The sequence below is a fragment of the Sceloporus undulatus genome, chromosome 9, assembly GCF_019175285.1.
Source record: "Sceloporus undulatus isolate JIND9_A2432 ecotype Alabama chromosome 9, SceUnd_v1.1, whole genome shotgun sequence".
Classification (NCBI taxonomy): Eukaryota; Metazoa; Chordata; class Lepidosauria; order Squamata; family Phrynosomatidae; genus Sceloporus; species Sceloporus undulatus.
Window position 1 is genome coordinate 30405068 of NC_056530.1, and position 23934 is coordinate 30429001.

The 23934-nt window shown below is 44.9% G+C and overlaps 1 protein-coding gene across 8 annotated transcripts in view; it reads right to left on the reverse strand.

Annotated features, from left to right (window-relative positions):
* Positions 1–10805: 10805 nt before the first annotated feature.
* CGN (cingulin) overlaps positions 10806–23934 on the reverse strand; it is a 46920-nt gene continuing 33791 nt past the window's right edge. For 5 of the 8 annotated variants that reach the window (XM_042439383.1, XM_042439381.1, XM_042439385.1 and 2 more), the window contains exons 15-21: positions 23377–23538; positions 21115–21204; positions 20410–20493; positions 17970–18088; positions 17473–17581; positions 16446–16609; positions 10806–15741 (exon numbers count right to left, since the gene is read on the reverse strand). In XM_042439383.1, the coding sequence (XP_042295317.1) occupies positions 15600–15741; positions 16446–16609; positions 17473–17581; positions 17970–18088; positions 20410–20493; positions 21115–21204; positions 23377–23538 (870 nt within the window). In that variant the 3' untranslated portion in view covers positions 10806–15599. Of the gene's footprint in view, positions 15742–16445; positions 16610–17472; positions 17582–17969; positions 18089–20409; positions 20568–21114; positions 21205–23376; positions 23539–23934 lie in introns of those variants that run through there. The other 3 variants (XM_042439386.1, XM_042439387.1, XR_006100688.1) reach the window with 3 other exon arrangements.

A 23934-nucleotide genomic window follows, 5' to 3' on the forward strand; every position in this document is an offset into this window, starting at 1 on the left:
TTTACAGCATTCAAATAAAACTCTTATTACTTATTAAATATTTATTAATTTCATATTTATTGCAAGTTTATTTACTTATTTATTCAATATTTACAGCATATAAATAAAATGCTTTTGCTATTTTTATTATTATATTTATTTATTTATTAAGTATTTACTTATTTATTAAATAATTCTTTAAAAGGTCAAAGAAAGGAGGGCTCCCAGGTTTGTTTTAAATTTTCACATTTCAAAATTTGAATTTAATCTCAAAACTGGATTATTCCTGCCATGCCAAACCTTCTCTGAACGTATCTTGCCCAGAAAACCTCATTATAGCCATAGGGTCACCATAATTGAGAAACGCCTCCAAGGCTCACAACGACAACAACAACTAATGGTAGCCACCCCGACTAATAGCCATGATGCTGTTGGCTTTGTATTCCAATTACTAATGCAGAAAATTGGGATATTGCTTGTTATTATGACTAATATCCTGTCCTGTGAGGCTATTTGTTTTTACTACCAGTAAAAAATACCCTGCCGCTCTATTTCTGTAATGAGCGTCCCTTGCAACGCCATGCGCTCCACTCATGGCTGTCATGCGCCTTCAGGTTGGCTGAGAGCACGTTTGCATGGGTTTTAATGGCTGAGAGGAGATTCGAACCCAAGGCCCGCATCCAGGGGAGTCACCCGACCCGTTGACCTCCTCCCATACTTTGATATTTGCTACGATTGCATTGCCTCTCAATGCTCAGCTAAAGCTTGACATTAAATTGTGGGCACTGAAGGAACATTTAATGGTGGGCCGTAATTAAATATTTACAGCATACAAATAAAACTTATTATTAGTATTATTATTATTACCAGAGAATTAACTTTTCTCTCGCGTTTCCTTCTCATCGCTTAACATTCAGAGCTAGACTTCTGCTACACTCAGAGGATCCATTAAGTCGATTTACTGATTTAATGGAGGCTGATAAGCCTCATCCTTTCCCTTGAATTTGACTCACCCTTTCTTAAGCCAGGCTTCTTAAGGTTATCATCATCCGCATCTTGTGGCAGGGAGCTCCATAAGTCAATCGCACGTTGCGTCACGGAGCTGGTGCAGCATGTGCAGGCAGGGATTTCCTCAGGTTTGACCTCCGCAAACCGCCCACCTGATCTACCTTTACGCCTTTTAACCCACCATTTTGGGGCCAGCGCATAAAGGCTCGCCTCTCCCTCCATTTTGTTTGCCATCAAAGAGACGGAGGTTCTGTTTCATGTTGCAGAATCGACATGAGAGATGCGATTATTTTGCCACAGAGGAACGTAAAACAAGCTCACTCTGGGTGGGATCTTTATATGTATGCGCTTATCTTTATGCGCATGTTATTTACGTATTGTTGAAGGCTTTCATGGCTGGCATCCATAGTCTTCTGTGGGTTTTTTGGGCTATGCAACCATGTTCTAGGGCCTCATTCCCACTACGTTTAAAACCGGTCCCCAAATCGGTTTAAAGCGATTCGGAGAAGGGGCCATGCGCTAGACCCATTTAACCTGCGTCTTTTTGGATAAACCAATTCTGCGCAAGTGTGAACCAGATGCGGATTGGAATTGATTTGAATTTGCCCTTCGGCCGGCTGGAGCGGATCCATGAGGATGGAAAGGAGGGCCAGGCAGGTGTAAACAGGAGCTTCTCTGTCAGAGGCTTTGCTAAGGGATGTATACCTGGACCTAGCAAGGTTTATCCACCTTACCTCCAAGCAAAGGACCCTCTTCTCCTCCTTTGTAATCCATGATAAGCCTCCTCCGACCGCGGCAGGTCCAGAGAGCCTCCTGGGACGGCTCCAGAGGGCCATGGCTTCTCCCCGGCGAGGCACATCCGTCTGCACCAGCGCCGTCTCGGGCAAAGGAGCCGGTTGCGCCTCCTCTCCCTTGGCACTGAGGTGTGCCACTACCCCCGTGGCGCTCTCCTCTCCGTCTTTTCTCCTTGCGAAGCCTGTAATTGCTACGTTCCCAAAAAGTGAGCTCATCGGAGGCCAGTAGCAGAGGCAGGCTGGAGGTGGAAGGCCTTCGCTACACCTGGTTATTGTAAGGTAAACTGGAGAGGCTCTTATTTCACAGGTAAGGAGCGGCCAGATAGCCTTTCCAGCAAAGTGTGGCATAAACCAGATTTAACTGTTTTTCTCACCCATCCGTAGCATCTCAGGTGTGTGAACCCTCTTACCTTCCTTCCGTGCGATAATCCTCATGTAAATACCACCCTTGGCATAATGTTTAACTATATTCTTGAGTGATCCGCGAGGGGAAAAACGACCAGCGCAGACTGTATTTGAGACCACAAAGCGTCAGGGCTACAATTGTACGTTTTCTTGGCTGTGGATGTAATCATGCCTTATGAGGAGAGGCATAGGGAGCTGGAGATGTTCAGACTGGAGAAGAGACGGTTAAGAGGTGATACGAAAGCCCTGTTTCAGTGTTTGGAGGGGTATCACATTGAGGAGGGAGCAAGCTTGTTTTCTGCTGCTCCAGAAACTAAAACATGGAGCAATGGATTCAAAGTAAAGGAAAAGAGATTCAACCAAAACATTAGGAAGAACTTGACAGTAAAAGCTTTTCAACAGTGGAAAGCATTGTGATGGAGTCCCTGTCTTTGGAGGTCTTGAAACAGGCTGGAGGGCCATCTGTCAATGGGGATGCTTTGATTGAGAGTTCCTGCATGGCAAAATGGGGTTGGACTGGATGGCCCTTTTTGGGGTCTCTTCCAACTCTTTGATTGTAGGGTAAGGAGAATACATCCCCATGTTTTGCCTAGAAACACAGGCTGGTTTGCTCACCGTTCCTTGGAGGGAGACTCACAAGAACGTAGCTTCTTAGCCCTGCGTTGGTTTTTCCTACATGTTTGCAAAAGATTGGCATGAGAGGGATACAAGTGATGGATAAGGAAGTGTATGTATCCTGTCCTAATTTATTCTGCTCAGACTACGCTTTATAAATTCAATTTCTTGTTGTCAACTGCCTTCACATTGACCTGGACTCATGGTGACTCTAGCAAAAGTCGAGGAGCGATCCTTCATCCCAACGCACCAATCAGTTGGCAACCTAAACAAGAGCGTCTCCAGATACACCGGCATCATATTGCACAGTATTGTTGAAGATCACGAATTCCAAAGCTCCATTTGGACAAACAACACGATGGCCAGGAAGCGAGGGACACGCCATAAAGGTGACATAAAGGCAAGAGGGTTACGCACTCTTACCATGCGCCTCCAAAATGCCCTGGAGGGATGCAAGCATCCTGGACCAGCCACAAACTTTGGCATTTGAAATGCATATATTGTAAAGCTCAAAACAACCCTCCGGGAAAGAATTCAGAAAACCGTGACTCACTCCTCTTCACTGTTTGCTTTTCTTTCTTAACACAAAGGAAATGTGAGAGAGGTGGCATGACCAAGGAGACAGTCCTGAGTCAGTGGCAGAGACGAAGGAGAGACTCCAAAAAGCCTCTTGGACGTCTGTTGGACATCCGTATTCAAAGTTATACACTGTTGGGTTCTTCTAATGCATCCCATGGGAGCTAGCGTGGTTGGACTAGGGCTCTGGAGACCAGGGTTCAAATCCTCGTTCAGCCATGGAAATCCATTGGATAACCTTGGGCAGGTCCTATTCTCTCAGCCTCATAGGATGGCACTGGCAAATCCACCCAAGAAAACCCCATTAGATGGCGTAAGTCACAAATGAACATTAAAAACCCGAAAGCCGCCCGATCCCATCCGATCTTGGAAGCTAAGCAAGGTTAGCCCTGGTTGGTACTTGGACGAGGAACCACCAACAAATACTAGGCGCCATAGGCTATATTCCAGAGGAAGGAACCGGCAAACTGAGTCTTCCTTGCCTAAGAAAACCCTATTAAATAAATGGGGTCGCCATGAAAAAGACAAAAAGGAAGGTATGTCGAGAACGTCAGGTCAAAGATAGTTAATACAAGCAAAGACCAACTGAAAAGGCAGGTGGAAATAAAGTATTAACAAAGATGGAAGCACTATAGAAGAAGAATTATAGAAGAGATATACAACTATGAAATAAGCAAGGAAGTGATTATAGTTTAATTCGATTGACTGATATATATTATTCGCAAAAACGAGGAATGCAATACTTTACGGAAACAAAATACTTAGGAGGACAAAAACAAGCAAGGTATTGATACGGGGTTTTTTCCTCCTACGGGATGCTTCCTCTTATACCTTGGAGGTAAATGGAAGTCGAAAGATGTAAAATTGGAAGATCAAGAAGCTTATGGAGTTTGACTTAATACACTACGTCCTTTTTGTATTTTAAAACTTGCCAAGAAAACCCATCGGAAACTACTTGAAGGCACCCAACGCAATGCTAACAATGGTTCATCGACATACGGAGCGACATATGAAGCATTGCAGGCCACCCGCCGCAACAAATACCAAGAACATTCATAGGAATCCTGAGTATTTTTACAAGGCTATATAAATGCTAAACACGGCGGTCGCGCTTGCAATTACACCATTAGCGTACGCTAAGGGACTGAGGTCAATATTTAATATACGATGCATAGCCTCCAGCTGCCCTGGTTCGCCAGGGACAGTCCCCATTAATCCTTTGCCGTCCCACTTTTCCGGCTGCGTTTTAAAACGTCCTGGTTCCTTTCCCCGCTTCCCCCTTTGGTCCTCAGCTTACTTCAATTGCTACAAAGTGAATTGAAAATGCAAAAGGAGTTTGTGATCAATGGACTCAACAAGGAAAGAGGATTTCGTGCCTTTCCCAGTCGGTTCAGGCAAAAGCAAACCGCAGCCGCCTCTCCTAGCTTTTGCATTCTTCCTCTTTAATAACAGTCACCATTTTGACTACGCTTTTAAGGTGCTTGGGCTCATGTGTCCCAGTTTCCATCTGTGACATATCAGAGGGTATAATTATGGGATTATTAAACATCCCGTATTATATTACGGGGTTATTATGTCACGTTTTATGTCCTAACAGGGGCTGCTTTTTGGCAAACTGTTAAGGCAGCGGTGCAAAAGTGACGTTGCCCAGTTTGAGAGAGAACACAATTTTCTCCCATTGCGGAAGATTCTCACAACGGCCAGGAAATCTATATCTATCTATATATATATTTGACACTGTGATATACAAAATATTAGAACTCTAATTGGGGTTGGAAAATACCTCGCAACTCCCTCACGCACTTAAAATCCCGGGACACGACAGCGAAGGCTGCAAATTACTGGGTACGGAGCGAACCCCATTGAGCGAAGCAGGGTTTAATTGCAAGGAAGCATGGATATAGTTTCATTCCGATATAGTCAGCTTAGAGAGCGGTGTTGGAAATTGACTTACTTGATTATATAAAGCGGTGAAGATGGACCAATTAAGCATCTTCATCCAGGCCAAAAGAAATCTAATTATATGGGGTTTTGCCTAGGAACAGGCATGCCCTCCATCTGTCCCAATTTGTCCTGATTAAACCTTTGTTATACAGTCGGCCCTCCACATAATGATGATGATGATAAAATAACAAATAAAACAATATATAAAAATAAAATACAATATAAAAAACATTTGCGGCTTTGGCTTTTGTGGATTCGATTATGTGTGGCTTTGGTTACTGTGTTCTCTCTAGGAACCTCCAAGTTGCCAGAACTTGGCCATAGAGTTGTGCTGGAGAACCTAGAGAAAATGCTTCTTTAGGCATTTGTAGATCCTCCACTGTGATTCTATGATCAACACCTGATCTTGGGCAAGTCACACTTTCTCAGCCTCAGAAGATGGCAATGGCCAACAGCCCTCTGAAGAAACCCTGCCAAGGAAACCCATTATAGGTTCGCCTTAGGGTTGCCGTAACTTGGACACTACTTGGAGGCACACAACCACAACTTTGTCACTAAAGGCAACTCTGTGATCAATGTCCGACAGACACTGACCATAGGACTGCGCTGGAGGAGCTACAAAGGCCTAGTAGAGTATTCTCTCTTGGAATCTCTAGGTCTTTCAGTGTGACTTTTAGTTAACGTTGACCATAGAGTTGCTCTGGAGGAGCTACAAAGGCCTAGTAGAGTCTTCTCTCTAGGAATCTCTAGGTCTTTCAGTACAACGTTTAGTTAAAGTTGACCACAGAGTTGCACTGGAGGACCTAGATGTTCCTAGAGAGAACATATTAATCACATCCGTAAATATCAAAGATGCAAATATGGAGGGATGAATGTAGTTGCTTTTGGGGGAACACTGTGACGTGGAAATAGGCTTTCGGAAGCATGTCCTCAAGCGGAACGAAATAGGGTTTCCGTAAGCCGGAAACGGCTTGAAGGCCAAGAACACGCAAGGCCCTTAAGGGAAGCATGTGCTTTTTAAAAACCTGACTAAATTAGAGTTAATTGGGCAAAAGCCTGAGTCTAAACGAGGATTGGTGCCACTGTCTCAAACGCTGCCAGGCTGAGAGAGCGGCTGAAGATGTCTGAATCTGAACATAACTATTCTCAAGATGGCCCCAAGGGACGGCTGCAACTGGATGATCCGGTATCTCCTGGGAACCAGACACGGCAGCCTCGAACTCGCTCCACCAGATACCCGGCTGTGTCAATCCCAGCCAGGTCTCGCTGCTAACATGCGCAGATCCTGGGTTTCTGGGGTTTCCGAGCGTATCCTGGTAACCAGGAATGCGGTGACAGCATCGGGGCCAGGTGCCACCTGGATCCAGGTGGAGTCACCTCCGCAGTATTTGCCTGGAAAGTCCAAAGGCAGGAATGAAAGCCCTGCAAAGGTGGCCTAATAAGGAAGCAACTTTGCAAACAAGGGACTAATTCATGCCTCTCTTATGTCAAGCCAAAGCGGTTGAGGATCTCTGATCTGACATGGCTGGGACTAAAAATAAAAGAATATTCAAATATATATATATATATATATATATATATATATATTTTAAATTTCAGAATATAGGTCTCTCTTATCCAGAAGTGCAAAAAATCCAAAATGTTCCAAGATCCAAAATGTTTTGCATGCGTTGTTGAGAGTGCGCAACATCTTCACTTTATGGTGATTCAACGTACAGTGGTCACTCCGCATTCTCTGGTGTTAGGGGCGAAGGATCCCCTTAAATGTAGAAAAAAACTTAAATTAAAAACAAATACTATTATTTTTAACTAAGCGAATAGCTCTCTAGGAATCTCCAGGCCCTCCAGTGCAAGTCTATGGTCAACATCTGCCAGAGGTTGATCATAGGATCATGGTGGAGCGTCTACAAACGCCTAGAGAAGTCTTTTCTGTAGGAATGTCTAGGCTCTCCAATGCAACTTTATGGTCAACTTCTGCCAGAAGGTGGTCATAAAATCATGTTGGAGGACCTACAAATGCCTAGAGAAGCCTTTTCAGTAGGGATTTCTAGGTTCCCCAACGCAACTCTATGGTGAACCTCCAGCAGAGTTGCGCTGGAGGACTTAGAAATCCCTAGAAAGAATATATTAATCAAATCCGCAAATAATCAAATTTGCAAAAGTCAAAGCCGCAAATGTGTCTGACCTTACATGCATTTGCATCTATGGTGGTCCCTTGGTATCTGCTGCAGTTTGGTTCCAATGGATACCAAAATCCATGGATGCTCAAGTCCCATTATACACAGTTTATTATATATTACATTTTATATACTACAATACAATGGTGTCCATTATTTAAAATGGTAAAATCGAGCTTTTGCTACCTGAGAAGTGTGCCTGTTAAGTCGTTTCCAACTTATGGCAATCCCAAACCGACCCTATCATGGGGTTTTTATTATTGTTCTCTAGGCTAGAATTATTATTATTATTATTATTATTATTATTATTATTTTCCTGGCAAGGTTTATTCAGAGGCAGCTAGAAACCTTTGTTTCCCTCTTTGTTGTGTGTGTGTGTGTGTTTGTGTATGTATGTATATATATCTTGTTAGATTTTGGTTAGTTTTGTTGTTAGCTAGATTTGTTTTTTTCCTTATACGTTTTTAAGATATGGAAAGTGTGTACAGTATATGCATTTATATGTTTTGCACTTTAATAAAGAAAATATCATGCTTATAAAAACCTAGCTTGCAGGTAATATTTCTTTATAGATGGTAACAGAATGGAAGTTGTACAAAGCAAAACATTAATTCAATATTGTCAACTGAGCTTTGTTTGCTTTTTTTTAAATGAAAATATGAATTATATATGTGTGTATGTATATATATATGTGTGTGTGTGTGTGTATAACCAGCTGCAAAATTAATGATGTATTGCATCTGCAACACAGCCTCTCTTTTCATTGCTTAATAACTTATCCAATGACTTCGTGCCGAAATTTGAACTCAAGTCAATCATTCGAGCGGAAAGACAGATGTATTTAAGTCGCCTCTTTTTGACAGGAAACGTCTTAATTTAACGGATAATTGATTTAAATGTAATTAGATCCTACAGAAAAAGGAAGGATGAGGTGCTGTGGCTAAGTTTTCTGAGGTAAATTTTCTGAGCCTGGACTCCCCAGAAAGAGCTTTGCCTCATAAACCAAAAGAAATCCATGTTTTCCCAGTGATTTTTACCTCAGGAATCTTTCCCGCAATACCTCAAAGAGCTTTATCCTATATTTACGCAATCCTGAGGTATTGCAGGAAAGGTTGCTGAGGTAAAAACATTGGTTTATTAAGCAAAGCGCTTTCTGAGGAGTCCTAGCTCTTCGTGAAAGAGAAGGCAAAGATGGCGGCCCATTACGCTATGCAAATAAAGGAACTTTAATTGCAATGCTTTCTCAATTTGTTGCCACAGATCTTATCAGGGCTACACAGCCGGGCCCAGATTGTAAAGACCGTGTCGCAACCTGTTCTTTGCAATCACAAAAAGTCACACAAAATGTGTGTGTATTCAGATACGCTCTGCACACACATCCGAAGAGAGCAAGCAACTCCATCTTGAGATAAGGAGGGACCCTCTTTTAAGATGCTGCATCCATAAATAAAAGTGTGGAAGGTTTAATTTGTTGTTGTTGTGTATTTTCCAGTCATTTTAGACTCATGGAGACACCGTATCGTGGGTTTTTCTGAAGCTGAGAGCATGTAACTTGTTCAAAGTCACCTTGTGGGTTTCCATGGCTGAGAGAGGATTCGAACCCTGGTCTCCAGAGTTGTAGTCTTAACACTCAAACCACACCAGACTGGCTCCTCTAACATATCAGAGATAAAAAGCAAGACATGTGTGGCCAAAGCAATGGCAAGAGTGTGGTCAAGGCGAAGAAAACAAGAGGAATGCACAAACTAGGACAGGTTACAGCAGTTTGCTTTTGCCTAAACTTACTGGGAAGAGCAAATTTCTGCCCCTGTTGAATTAATGGAGTGCAAAGTACCTTTTGTTTGCAGCAAGGGCAATGGGAGAAAGTGGGAGGAGGAGAGGGAAACAGAGACATTTTAAGATATTAAGGGTTTGCTCTCAATATTCCTGCTAGGGCAATGGTTCCCAGCCTTTGGCCCTCTGTTTGTTTTGGATTTCAGATCCCAGAAGCCCCAACCGACTTGGCCAAGATGGGAGCCGACGTCCAAAACACCTGGAGGACCAAAGTTTGGGAACCACGGTTGTGAGCTTAAACATCTGAAGGTTGAATCTGATAAAGTTAGCAAATGCCAGGCCAGCGCCAACTCCATTACTCATAGGATGGAGCAAGGAAACCATACCCTACAAGGTGGAGTAATGCTAAAACCTTGGAGTAAAGCACATCTGGGCAAGGAAAGCTTATCTGTGAGGTTGCCGGCCATTCAGGTTTGCCAATATTCAGGAATAAAAGCCAAGGGAAAGGCGCGTCCCATGTGCTTGGCTTCATGCTTCGGCCAACCTGACTTGCTCCTGGGTTGCGCAAAGCAAAGCTTTGCATTTATGACCTACTTTCCAGATATAAGATAAGGATTTGCCAGGCCGCGTTGCCTTTTGTAGGCCTGCCATGACGGAAATACGTATCTCTGGTTGCCTTGAGACCTCTTTGAGAAGCCAGCAACCACGACACTGAAGCAAAAAGGAGCATGAGCTTTCGTAGACTTCAGTCTGCTTTCTCAAATGCATTTTGAGGTGCATCAGATGCATTTGATGCATCTAAGAAAGTAGACTGAAGTCTACGAAAGCTCAGGCTGCCAACTTCTTTCTTTCAGTGAGTCTCAAAGGTGCTGCAAGATCTTTCTATGTACTATTTTTACCATCTTGTTTATGATTTCAATACATTTTAAATTTGCTTTTGGAAAAAGAGGAGCACTCCAACCGATTTAAAAAGTACGGGGGACAGAGATGGTTCCTGATACTCCGTTCGTATATTCTGGCCCTTAGCTTCCATGCATCGCGTTCAAATCCTTTTTCAAAACATGATATTACTTTTCACAATATTTCTTTTCTGTACACGTTTCTCAGCCTCATCAGAAGGCGATGGCAAACGTCCTCTGAACACATCTTGCCAAGAAAAACCCATGATAGGATCGCCGTTAAGTCAGAAACGACTCGAAGACACACAACAATTCCTGCAAAGGATCGGAGTCTACATCTGTGATAGGATGGACAGACAGATAGATGCACATATTACCTCTTGCAATATTTTGTTGCATGACTAACATGGTCCTGAATATATTTCCAAGAAAGAAAGAAAGAAAGAAAGAACAGTTCAACAGGCTTAAGCAAATGATGCTATTCAAAACAATATGCATGTGTGGACATATATATATATATATATATATATATATATATATATATATATATCCAATGTCTATGTCCTATATATACTTTGCATCAATCTTTCGAGACTGGTAGGCGAGGAAGGAAAGAGGAAAAAGAGAACCAAAGGCCTGATTAATATAGAACTTTTATTTTAAAAATCAATGTACAAGTTTCATTTTCTTTTAATAATAAAAGGAAAATAAAATCTGGAGGGAAATCAAAAGTTACAAATAATAAAAACCAACCCGGATTGTTTTTAGCAGCCATTTTAAAACTGTACAAGTCGAACATGATAGGATATGCGCACACCATCGGCATTAAACATTCCACTTGGATCACGTTTTCTCCCTCCCCAGGATACACTTCTGGATTATTGCATTTGCGGTAAAAAAGATAAGAACATAAAATAAGATGAAGTACAGCTTCCAAGGGTCTCTGCATTGCCGTTGTCGTTTTTCTAACTACCATAGATTTCGCTCTGGCAAACTGAATGGAGCAGTGGCCATCGTCCCACATCAACTCTGCACACTTTTGAAAACACTCATTTCTTTCATAGATGAGCATGGATGGAGAATTGTTCATCTCGTCTCCAACCTGCGATGACCAAAGCTGCAACTGTTATGCAAAATGTATCTGAATGGCGTGGTCTGGAGGTATGCATGCCCCCAAATCCCACAATATCATTTCAGAGCATTGTGTTGTTATTGCAGTCATAATCTATGAACAAGTTTAGCTGCCTGAAAAAGCAGGAGAGGCTGCCGAAGATGAAAACGGTCTTTGCGGCCACTGGATGGACATATTCTCAGTCTGGGTTTGGTGACGACTGACCTCAAAGATCCCTTTGGGTATTTCACAGTACGGTGTAAGACTGAATCGTTTTACACAAACAAGAAAACTGAGCTAAGGTTTACACAAGTTGGGTTTAGGGAATAAGGTGACCCAGTCCCTATCGTGGCCAAACGCATGGTTAAACATTGCCTTGCCACACCTAAATTTCAAAGCGGGACAGTTTTATATCCGTGTTTTATTGCTATGGTTTGCTCTCGCTGCGTCACACATTGGGTAGTCAGGTGGAACAACAACACCCATGTGCACCTGAAAAGTGATGGATTTTACAGCCGATGCTCGTTCGGCAAAGCTCACAACCCAGCAGCACTAACTGCTCTATAAAGGTAGCTTCACAAGGGATTCACCAAAGATGAGGAGACCATAAAGTGTTTTGACTTTTATGGTCCGCTGAATTCCCCAACGCATGGCAATTTCCAACCTCAAAATGTTGTTGGGAATTGAAGGGCTAAATCTGTACCTTTTAAATGCATCATAAGCAAACAGGAGGTGTAACCAAGACACAACGATCCAGGGAGCTCTTTCTTGCAGAGATGCTCCAGCTGCAGCTGCTGCCATTAAGTTCTTGCCGGATCCTGTCCAGTTTGGCAAAAGCTTAGCAATGCCTTGTTGCTGACAGAGCAAAGAAGCAGCAGACTTCCAACCCTGGACTAAAGGACCACATAGTGGCAAAGATGGTTTCTAACCACAAGATGGTGGTCATTCCACTTGTGGCACTCAAAACAGCACAGCTGTGTTTCTTGGGGATCATCTATCTCCTGTACTCTTGACATGGCCATGCATGGTTGTCCTGAAGGACCTGCCTTGAGCTTCTACCAAAGCCTCAAAAAGCAAGCTGAGGCTTCCTCCCCTAGCTGTGGTGTCTTCCTCTAGCAAAAAGAAGTCACTACCAACAAGCGTCAATTTGGGCAAGATGGTGCCAAGGAGGTTCTAGGAAACCTCATTGTCATCTTGAAGACATTGTTTTTGCCAATGCCAGGTTAAAAAGTTAAGGTCCAGAGACGGGATATCTTTTGCCAGAGGTCTGTGACCCTTGGCAGGGCTTCCAGTGTGCAGCTTGGCGATTCCAGATTTGGGATCGATGCAAAGCTTTACAGATGATGGGGTTTAGTGCAGAAGGTAATCCTTCCACCCGTAACTCCATCCTGCCCCCGCTAAGCTTACCAAAACTTTTCCCAGCTATGTCCTTCATCCATCTGGAAGGTACTCAGCTTGACTTGCCTGCTGCCTGTCCCATGCAAAACTTGAGTGGTTGAATTCCTTATGCTATTTCCCAAAGGACATGTTTCCCCTCCTCCCAAATGTTCAGCTTGCAAAGTTCCAGGGTCATCTCCAAACTACTTCCGCCACTGAAGCCACATCCTTCAAGATGGCCTAGCTGAGAGGGGGAAAAACCAGCTCTCCAACCAGGAACCAGACTTGCTCCCTTTCACTTTGTAAAATCAAGCTGTTGGGGTTTTTTGTCCTAATGGGACCATCCTTGTTAAGGCGACCTTTCAAGAGGGAAAGCACACGGTAAAGAAAAGTTGGAACCCAGCAAGGCTGCAGCCTTCCCATGGTGCGAAAGCACACGTTTGTGCAAATGCCACACTGTCATTCGAAACATGGCCTGCGTGGTCTGCCTCCCATTCAGAAAAGGACATTAGGTGCATCCCTCTCTTGGGACAGATCTACAATAAGGCACTTGGTGCAAGGCCTGGAAAGGTAAAAGAGGGATACCTGAAGTCTGTACCATGAAGGAAAACAAGGGGAAAGCAGCCCTTACAAAGATTCAATAGCACGGCTATATTCTACAGAGTAACAGAGCAGTATTCTCTAACACCCAGCGCTGGGAGAAAACTGAGATTTACAAAGGCGTGACCCATGTAGGTTCTGCTGGGGCTGAGTCTCACCTTACTGTTTTCATAACCCCAGCTGCAGATACAACGTGAGGCAGGGGGAAAACCAGAGAAAGATGAACAACCTTTTAAAACTGCCATACAGGAGAAAAAGAATGTCCCACAGAGCTTATCTAGGGTCTCCTCTCAAATCAAAAGACTAAATTACCTGACTCAGGATGGAAAATGACCTGCTAGCATTCATGTTCTAACCATGGGCACACAGTCCGATGGGTGCTGTTCCATGGCACCAGGCTGGCTTAGAGGAATCATACAAAGGCAACAGGAATGAAGAGAACATACCAGGATTCTTGTCCTCATCATCACTGTCATGATCTCACCCCTGAGCCTCGCTTTGCTGTTGTTCTAGGAATCAGAAAAGGAGAAACGTGACAGGACATGATTTTAAGGGCAAACGTCAAAAGGCATGCATAGCTGGTTATCCCACACTGAACAGTGCTTAGCACCATTAGCAAGCGAGAAGGCGGAGAAGCTTCAAGATGCCCCTTGATTTTCACAATCCAGAGAGATGAACAACAATATTTGGGCAACACTGTGCCAGTTTCTACAGCATAGAAAACATTTCCCTCTCCTTTCATTCTGTAGGACAGCCTCCCTCCCTCCTGGGGCTCTTGAGATGCTTCAGACTACAGCTCTCATTCCCCCTAGCAGCATAGGCAAGGGCCAGATGCAATGGGATTTTTAGTCCAATGACATCTAAGGAGAACTGGGTTGGGGGGGAACTGCTTTAGGCGTTTCTTAGATGAGGTTCCCTACCTACAAAAGACCACTGGTTTCATTTTGAGGCAAGCCTCTCTCCAGTTCCCAGGCTTTTGAGAAATGGAGCGTTTCGCTGGCACCTTGACTATTGCATCCTGCAGTACAAGCCAATTCTGACACAAGTCACTACTATTCCCAACAACCTAAGCATGAGTCAGATGAAAACTGTACCACTTGCCGAAAAAGAGTTTCCACTTAATGGGGATCATCCAGGCTCAAAAGCAAGGAGGTGAAAACGAATTACATTTTGGATGCAAGAGACTTTCTCTGGATCCAAAGAGAGGGTATGTTGCTCCAGCAGGCATCAGACCACCATTCTAAACCCCCAAGATCCTCTTTCACCCCAAAAAGTCGCCTTTGCTCCCAAACACTTTGACTAGGATCATGTTCACTGGGACAATGAGGGCATCCAAGGATATAATCAGGAAATCGAGGGGCCCTATCACACCGCACAGTTATAGTGCTATGATTCCACATACGGAATCACGGGATATGTAGTTTGGTGAGGCATTAGAGTTCTCTGGCTGAGAATTCAAAATGCCACTCCCTGAACTGTAAAACCCAGGATTTGATAAGACAGGACCATGGCAATTAAAGTGTGATAGCAGCACTATGATTGTGTAGCGTGAAAGGGCCCTAAGAAAGGGACCGCATCTGTGCAAAGGAAATAGTCTGACAATGCCAGAAAGAAATACAAGCCAAGCCAACCAAGAAAGCGGCCTAGGAAAGACACACATTCTCTTCCACCCTAGGCACCGAAATCGTAAAGAATGAAAGATCTACCAGCACAGACCAAGGCATAACAATCAACTGGATTAGAAAGGCCACCCTGCAAACCCGGTCTGCTCAATGCCAACATGCACATACTGAGTGGGGACGAGGATCCAGCTATCCTCGAAAGACACATTCGCCCATCTCCTCAGGTTACTCCGAAACATTATTGCACATCCAATTCCGTACACATGCGATCGAGGTACATACAAAAAAAGAGCCACCCCTGTATATACACATACAAGAAAATTAGAATTTGGTTGTAAAAAAGGGAAACCGAGAAGATTCTATGTCTTAATCATTCACCAATGCCCTGAGAACCAGATCAAGAGGGTGACTGCCAGGAGCAGGGGCAAGGTTAAATACTATTTTCTGCCATTTTATATTCTACCTCTCTCCCCAACCCTGTTCCCACTATCCCTTGGCAAGCAAAAAATTAAAATCCTTCCTTCCCATTGATAAAAGGCATCTATTTTATCTACAGCCACACAATGTCATGGTGGTGCTGGACCCGTTCATCTTCTGGTTGTCTTCTGCAGAGGCAATAGCTCTTTTTGCTGGATTTAAAATGTTTGTCAGAAAGCCCCAACGAAGCCCATGTGAGACAGCCAGTCCTCTTCCCTGCCATCCCATGGAGCTGGACACCGCTAACAGGAGCTGGTCTGGAGGTTTCCCTCCGTCAAGAGGGACGCGATGGAGGAAGGGCCATAGGCACTGTCAAACTCCTCGTCCGAGCTCAAGTGGTCATCCTTCAGAGAGGATTCAGCGGTGGACCGGGCAGCCTTGCGCCTGGATCAGGAGGGAGACAAGCAAGCGAGAAAATTGGCATCCTTCTGGAAAGAGGGATTTGGGTGGGATGCACTTACTGCTTTTAAAAGGGACTGCTGGTGAAACACTTTGCTGGATCAAGCTAAAAGAAGAGGAACTGGTTTCTCAGTTTCCAACCGTGGCCAGGAGTTCTCAAAAGCAAGAATGCTCCAAAGCGCATCAGGCACTTGTGCTGTGGATTGGGCATTTCTGCTGTGCATCAGGTGCTCCTGCTGTGCTACATGTGCTACCTGTTGTCTGGATAGGCCCTGATGCACATCAGTGTCTGAGGCACACTGGGCCATGGTGCATTAATTACTCCACCATGGTGCAAAAGATGCCCATATGCTTTAACATCCCAGCAGCCCTTTGGTGAATACAGTGGACTCTCCACATTCACTAGGGGTAAGGGCACAGGCCCCCTGTGAAAGTGGAAAAATAAATAAACACTTTTCTTTTACCTGAGAGCCCACCTCTTGAGGAATCTCTAGATCCTCCAGGGCCACTCTATGGTCAACATCTGCCAGAAGCACTCTAAGTCCACTTATGAAGATACAAATCCCATACTGCATTCCAGAGATATGTATTAGAGGAAGTATGTTGTGTATGAAAGGTCTGTTTCTTCGAGACACATGGACAACTGCAGACAGGGGTAGGAAGGGGCAGAAGAGTCTCCTGCTTCTTACCAGAGGTCCTTCTCCAGGGCCTTCACACGGCTCTGCAGCTGCTCATTGACCTCGTGTTGTTCCTCCAGCTCCCGCTGGGCCTTCTTCCGGGCCGCCTCCAGGCGCTCAATCTCTTCCTCCGCCTCATCCACCTGTCTCTTCAGTGCTTTGACCCGCAAGCTCAGCTACATAAGGGGTTGAAACAAGAGGCTGAGTTTCGATGGGTTCAGCTCAGGGCAGGACTATGTACAAGCCTCCAGCTCAGTTAGGAAAGCAACAACTTATTTCAACTTCCAAGGCTTTATTGACTTGTTGCTACAATTCACAAAGACACCACAGGAGGCCTGTGCATTTAGTTAGTTAGCTTCCTCTTTCCCTCCCAGCTGTTGTAGCACCAAGTCTCTGCTCTATACAGCACTCTGCTCTGCTCCGCATCCAGCTTCTGTCTAGAAGCGAGTAGACCAGATTAAATATTTTGGGATACTAAGCAAGGAGGAATAATCCCTTTACTTCATCACCTTCATCTGGGACCTGCCTCCTTTAGCTAAGATGTCTCTCTTAATTTCTAAGTAGGGAAATATGCTCTGTATCTGTGTGTGTCTTTCAATGGCAAGCTGTGACCAACTATGGCTATTACTTGATGCACAGCCATTTCATGGCATCACCAGGGGCTGTCCTTATGTCTCAGGTTTTGTCTCAGATACCTCAGGGTCTGGGACAGTCCTGAACTGACATCCCTAGGGAGGAGACATTTATCCTGAGCACAAATATTGGAAGTTGCTTTAGAGTCACAACACCGGCCCCACCTAGTTCAATACAGGCTACTTTGACTGGCAAAATTTTCCAGATCTCCCAGTCCTGTATGCAAAGCACATCATACCTTTTCGAAACCACCATTTTCTATTTACCAGGTGGACAATAGGCAGGTGGCAGCTGCTAAGCCAGGATTTTGATGCTATTCTCTTCTGGCTCTGTCCTTTCCAGTTTGTCCCCTTCCACCTGCAGCGAGAGAAAAGCAACTAAGGGCCCTGCTTTTCTCACCACTCACCTGGTCTTTCTGGTCATTGACATGCTGCCTCTCGTCATCGATCTGGATGGTGAGTTCCTTCACCTTCCGCTCCAGTTTGCGATTCGACGACACCAGGACGCTTTTCTCTCTGAAAAAAAGAAAACAGGAGGAGGGGAGTCATCACAGCTTTAGTACTTTGTGTGTGTGTGTGTTTCGTGGCAAAACAGAGCTACGCAAAGAGACCTGGTTTGCTGCAGAGTTATATTCAATCATCTTGCTCAGTTGCCTGCCCTCAGACATATGAAGGCTTTTGTGTGGGCTGGTTTTAATCTGCATTCCTATGCAGTGATGGAAGGCAGATTCTTAGCTCATCCATTAACACAAAAGGCTCTACCCTGTATCTTGAGGGAAACTGGACCCCTTTTACATGGGCTTCAGATGTGCACTTCTGTTAAGGAGCTTAGAGCCAAACCAATTTCTCCACTGCTGAAAGAGTCAGAGTGAGATGGGTGTGTGTGTGTGTATGCCTGACTTGCCTTTCTTCTGACTGGAGTTTGTCTTGAAGCTCCTGGATGTGCGACTCCAGCTGTGAGACGTTGGCGCTGGGCTTCTGGAACCCTTCTAAGCTTGTGAGGCGGCTTTTGAGGTCTTTGTTCTGGAAAGAGAGTTTCAGAAGCTATGAAAATGGCAGGAGAGAAGAAGGAGACATGGCTGCTCAGCGGCCCCTGCATGGGACCTGGAAGGTGTCAACCAACAATGCCAAAACTCCTTCGACAATGAAGCTACGTTACTAGTCCTCATGGCTGAACATTATAAAATAAAGGGTTTTTAAAGGTGGTGTCACCCTCCTCGGCCACTCTCCTCAAGGCAAGACGCGCTCTGCGCATTACTCTGGAACACTCCTTTCACCAGTTCACCCTGGAACTGAAAATGGGTTCCAGATGAGGCTGCATGGTTTAGCTGATGAAATTACCTTGCCATTTATTTCCCCCAGCTTCTAATTCTATTTCCAATGCAACCAACACTCACAACACATCACAATTTTCCTGCATAGACTCTCCCAGAAGACTACAGATCCCCACCATTCGCCCATCTTCCCTTACAGCTTGGAAATTGGCTCATTGTCTGGGGTCACATTATGCAGTGAGCATAACCAGCATGGACTACCTCCAAAAATACTACAGTCTGGAGCCATTTCCCATACAAGAAAGGCCAATTTCTGCTAAGCTGTGTGCAAACGTGGAGGGCGGTTTGAGGAAAGGACGCTGCTGGACTATGAGGTGGTTTGGTCCATCTTGGCTAGAAAACATATTGAAAGCCCTGCACTGGAGCCTGCGGCTGAGTCAGCAACTTGGGAGTTAAAAACAAGGAGAACACACAGAGCATGGGGTTACGTAATGGCCCAGCCAGGTGGAACACAATCCTCCTCTCTTCCCACAAACATCTGAATAGGAAGTTTCACGAAATGAGTTATATAACAGTAATTATTTTCCTCTTGAAGTGTGGCCAAGCAAAGCAGGGGGAGAAAAGTCTGTGCGTAATCCCATGAGGGATGTAAACAGCTCCCTGCGTCCCAACATGTTTCAGGCGAGCGCTCTAGAAGAGATGGGGGAAAGCGCTTCTGAGTCAGAAAGTTTTACTACTTTGGGAAGAAGTGCCAACACCCGCTGCCAGGCTCCCACCAGGTCCCTGAGAACTGCAGCTTTCGTGGCCATCCCAGTCATGATACTCTTGCCAAAAAAGGTTGGATGGTTGCTCTCTCTCACCCTAAACCAACCTCACAAGGTTGTTGCAAGGATAAATCAGAACTTGAGGGCAGTGTACAAACTGTGAACATTCTCTGAAGATGCCAGCCACAGATGCTGGCAAAACGTCAGGAAGAAACTCTTCTAGAACATGGCCACTTAGCTCGAAAACCCCACAAAAAACTGTGAACACTGCTGTCACGGGGTGGGAAACTATGGAAAGGGCAGAGGCCATTTCCATCCTCCCATGGAGTGTGGAGGGGCTGTACACATTGGGACAGGGAAATAACATCCCAATGTGAGCAATGTCAAAAGTCAAACCAGGGTTTTGAATTCCTCCCTTCCCTCTCCCTCTTTTGAACATGCATCAAAAGAAAAGAGTTTGCAAAGAGAACCAAAACACAAAACGCAGCTGCTGAAGCATGCAGAAGCAGCACAGGCTGTGACTCACTTTCAACACCAAAACCAGTCTTACCACTCTTCTCCCAACACTGTCATTGTGGAGAGAAGTCCTTAGTAACGTGTATGTGTGTATCCCTTCAACATGTGAGAGAAAGAGAGGGTAGGGCAGTCTCCGAAAACTAGAGTGAGCCTGGAACATGGAAGCCAGGGTCTCAATTTGGGCTTGCCATGTTGAGGTGGGACTCCTTACCATCTTTATGCCATCTTCTAGTGGGCCTCTGAGCCTCTGAAGACTGAAGACCTATGGCTAGAGCAGAGCTGAGGAACCAACGGCCCTCCAGTTCTGAAACCGCATTTGAGTATAGGCAAGACAGAACAGAGACCCAAAATTTAGTTCTTGGTTCAGAATATAAAGAAACAAGAACAAAGAAGGTGGAAAGTTCCCAACTTCTGGCACTCCACAAATGGAGGGTCAAAGGGGTATGAGAATATCTGCCATTGATCAGGGCTGTAGGCATGGCTGCTGAGTAAGACCTGTGTACTCCAGAGGGAAAAAAAGACTGGCTTATTTAAGTTGAGAAATCAATATCCCACTCAATTTCCAAGTGGAGTTTTTTCTCCCCAAGGTCGGGAAAAACTCACTTGCAACGTCTATATTTTTTAAAGTGAACTTTGGAAAGCAGCTTGCTCATCTGCCTTGGTTTGGCACCCGATTTATTCGCAAGTGACAACAGACTGCAGAAGTCAGGGATGTTCAGGCAGGCCTTAGGACTGCTGAGTTGGCAAAAAACACACACGTCAAACAAAACCCTAACCAAATGTGCCTTACCTGTCTTTCCAGTGAGATCTTATCACACTCCAGATCCTGGCGGACGGAACGCTCCTGTAACAACTCGGCTCGCAACTGGTCAATCTGGAGGAAGAAAGGAAAGGGCGTAAGCTGAACAGCCCTCCTGGAGCAAATGAACATGGCCCAGCAGTGTGATGCTGCAGCAAAGAAGGCAAATGCTATTTTAACATGCATTAACAGAACCATGGTTCAAGAGAAGTCATTGTCCTAGTCTGTTTTGTGCTAGTCAAGCCTCATTTGGAGTCCTGTGTTCAGTTCTGGGCACCTCATTTAAGAAGAAGATTGATAAGTTGGAGCAGTTTCACAGAACATGAATGATAAGAGAAGATAACACGTAAGGAAAGGTTGAAGGAGCTGGGCACATTTAACCTAATGACCAGAAGATGGAGGAAGGGCATGACTGCCCTCTTTAAATATCTAATAGCTGCCGCACAGAAAGGGGTGCAGGATTGTTCACTGCTGCCTCAGAGGGTAAGACCCATTCTAAAGGTTTTAAGTTACAGGTTTGAGATGCATGCTCTTGCAGCAGAGGTGAGGCATCTCATCAATCCCTGCTTAGAAGAGTCCCTGTCATGTCCGCTTGACCGCTGCTGGGAGACTCTCTGGGCCACCAAAGACCTGCATCTGACCTCTGGTCACTATTAGCAGTTTTGCCCAGTGCTTGTGAGGGCTTTAGCCACCCACCTGGTCTCTCGTCCGGTTGATCCTCTCCGTCAGCAGCTCCACCGTGCTCCTTTCCTCATCCAGCTCCACTTCCAGGCGTTTCGATTTGTCCTGCAATTACATTGCGGCGTTTAGGGCTTACAGACATACCTCAGTTAACAAAGCTTTGGAGAAAGAGGCTCCTTTTTACAAAGTCTTTTTTAGGCTTTACAGCTCCGTCCCCAACTTTGCCCTCCATCCAACAATTCCCATTACTCCTGGCCAAAGGACTCGTTTTGGGACTTGAGACCCAAATGATCTAGATAGTGCCAAGTTCCCTATAACTGTGGTAAGATTCCAGGCAATAAAATTTAATGGGTTTGGTTTCATCTTTGTATATTACCGCATGGGAAAGAAGAGCATTTTAAAAAAAAATCCATGTGCAAGGGGGGGGGGAAACCCACACCAGAGTGTTTTGCAACAAGCATCAGGTAGAAAAAGCATGCCCATTTTCAACCTGCAGAACTGCCCATGTTTATCATATGCCTCTCTTTATATTGAGTAAAGACCAATAAGCAAAGGATATAGGAAATTTGAACAGAAAGCCATGCTGCCACCTGGCGCTGAGAGGTTATGTTGCACATACAGTGCCTGCCACCACAAGAGTACCTGCAGAAATATGGCATCGAAAAGATGCAATTTGAGCCTTTCCCTCATTCTTAAGAAGAGGAAAGATCCAAAGAGTCCCTCCTTATCCTCAGCTCTGCAAAGGACTTTACTGTTAATACTGTGCCATCCTCTATTTTGAAGCTGTGCTTCATATTCAAAGGAGTTCAGTGTTCAAGAGAGATGGAGCACTCTTTTTGGGTGTAGTGTGTACAGCAGTGTGCAGTTTGTACAGTACAGTAATGTGTGTGTATTGTGTGCCTTCAAATCGGACCTACAGTGACCCTAAAGCAAAGCTATTGCAGGATTTTTAAAGCACGTTTCCTTAGTCCTTCTCGTTGTAACTGTGTGCCTTCAAGCCGTTTCCAACCCTAAGGCAAACCTATCATGGGGTTTCCTTTGCAAGGTTTGTTCAGAGGAGGTTCGCCATTGCCTTCCCCTGAACCTGAGAGAGTGGGACTTGCTCTAGGTCATCCAGCAAGTTTTTGTGGCTGAACAGGGATTCGAACCCTGCTCTCCAGAGTCAAAGTCCAATGCTCAGACTGTTAAACCATGCTGGATCCCACAGTAATGTGTATACAAAATAAAATAAAAGTAGCCATACTTTTTCATGACTAAAACCAAAATCAAACATTATGGGAAATCAAAATGGCACCCAGACATAGTGTGTTAAATGGAGCTCGGTGGCTTCTCATCACTGGTTAAGCCCAATGTAGGACCGCCGTGCCAAGTTGCCCCTCGAACACGAAACCAGCCTAGCCCCTGACTGGGAATAAGGGAAGTGCTTTTTCAAAACAAGAAATTGGAAGCAAGGAGAGTTGCCACTAGCCATGTTAACACACACAGAGAACACACCCAAGTTTGTATGAGATTGTGGGCACCGCCGGAGCCTGTATGGAATCTGTTACTGGTATGGGAACTCAAATGCTACTGGAGAACAGGTCCTGTCTCGCCAGCAATTGCGCCTTTATCTCTCTTTCCAAAAGATCATAAACAATTGTTACACAAAGATCTTATTATGTTCCCAGGTCTGGGAGCAAGGTTAGAAATTGTCTGAGCATGGAAAACCCTTCAAGGACTGTCATTAGATCAGTGGCGTACACGCACCTGGAATACCACACTTATAGAAAAACCAACAGCACAAGTAAAAGTCCTTAAAAATGTAACTTGGTTTCCATAGGTTGACTTTATCAACAATAATTTAGATGTGGTTTATCCTCTGAAGTCCCATGCAAGTCCTCTACTTCCAACTGGAAAAAACAGGTCATGTTGAGGCTTGTATATTTCTTACAGTGGATTTTTGGAAAGGTACTAATTTTAAGACTGTACGGTGGGCTTTGTTATCTATGGGGGCAGGAAAGGAAGCCCCATGGATCCAAAGCACCCACTGTATGTGATGCATTTTTCTTTCATTTTATTTAAGGGTATAATTGCTGTTGTATGATTTGTTTAAAAACCCCTGTACAACAGGAAGCCTCCAATAGTTCTCTGGCATTGGCCATCTTGTTTGGATTGGCCTTCATCCTCTATGGACAAAAGAAGATAGTGGCAGGGACAGGGAGCTGAAGGTCACTCCAGAGTCTATTCTGAGACCGGAGGAAATGTTGCGTGTGTGCCTAGGTAGGGGGAAATACGAACCTCCAGGGCCTTAACTTGCCGGGATCGATCGTCCTGGGTCCGCCGCTTGGCCTCCATCTCCTGCTCCAGGTTATGGAGGCGCTGAGCCAGCAGTTCCTTGTCCAACACAGCGTTTTCGCGCTCAGCCTGACTGTCCTGAAGGGCCTGCTTCAGCCGCGTTACCTGGGGAAGAGAGAGAGCCTGTGTGGCGCAGAACATCTGCAAGGTTCAAGAAGACACTTGAACCTAGATCCCAACTCATGCCCCCGTTCCCAGACCCTAAAGCAAAGCTATCACAGGATTTTCTTAGCAACTTTCCTTAGTCCCTCTTGTTGTAGTTGTGTGCCTTCAAGTCATTTCCGACCCTAAGGCAAATCTATCATGGGGTTTTCTCAAGACGCTGCTTAGCCTCATCCCCAAAGCTACCTTTGACAGAGAGTCAGAGGTAGACCTCAGGATAAGGTTAAGCAGCATCTTCTGTTTTACATCCCACTCCCTTCCTCTTCCCATATGGCTTCAGCAAGATCCCTGTGTACCTGGAAACTTCTACCAGCAATTTCACACATCAAGAGGGGAATG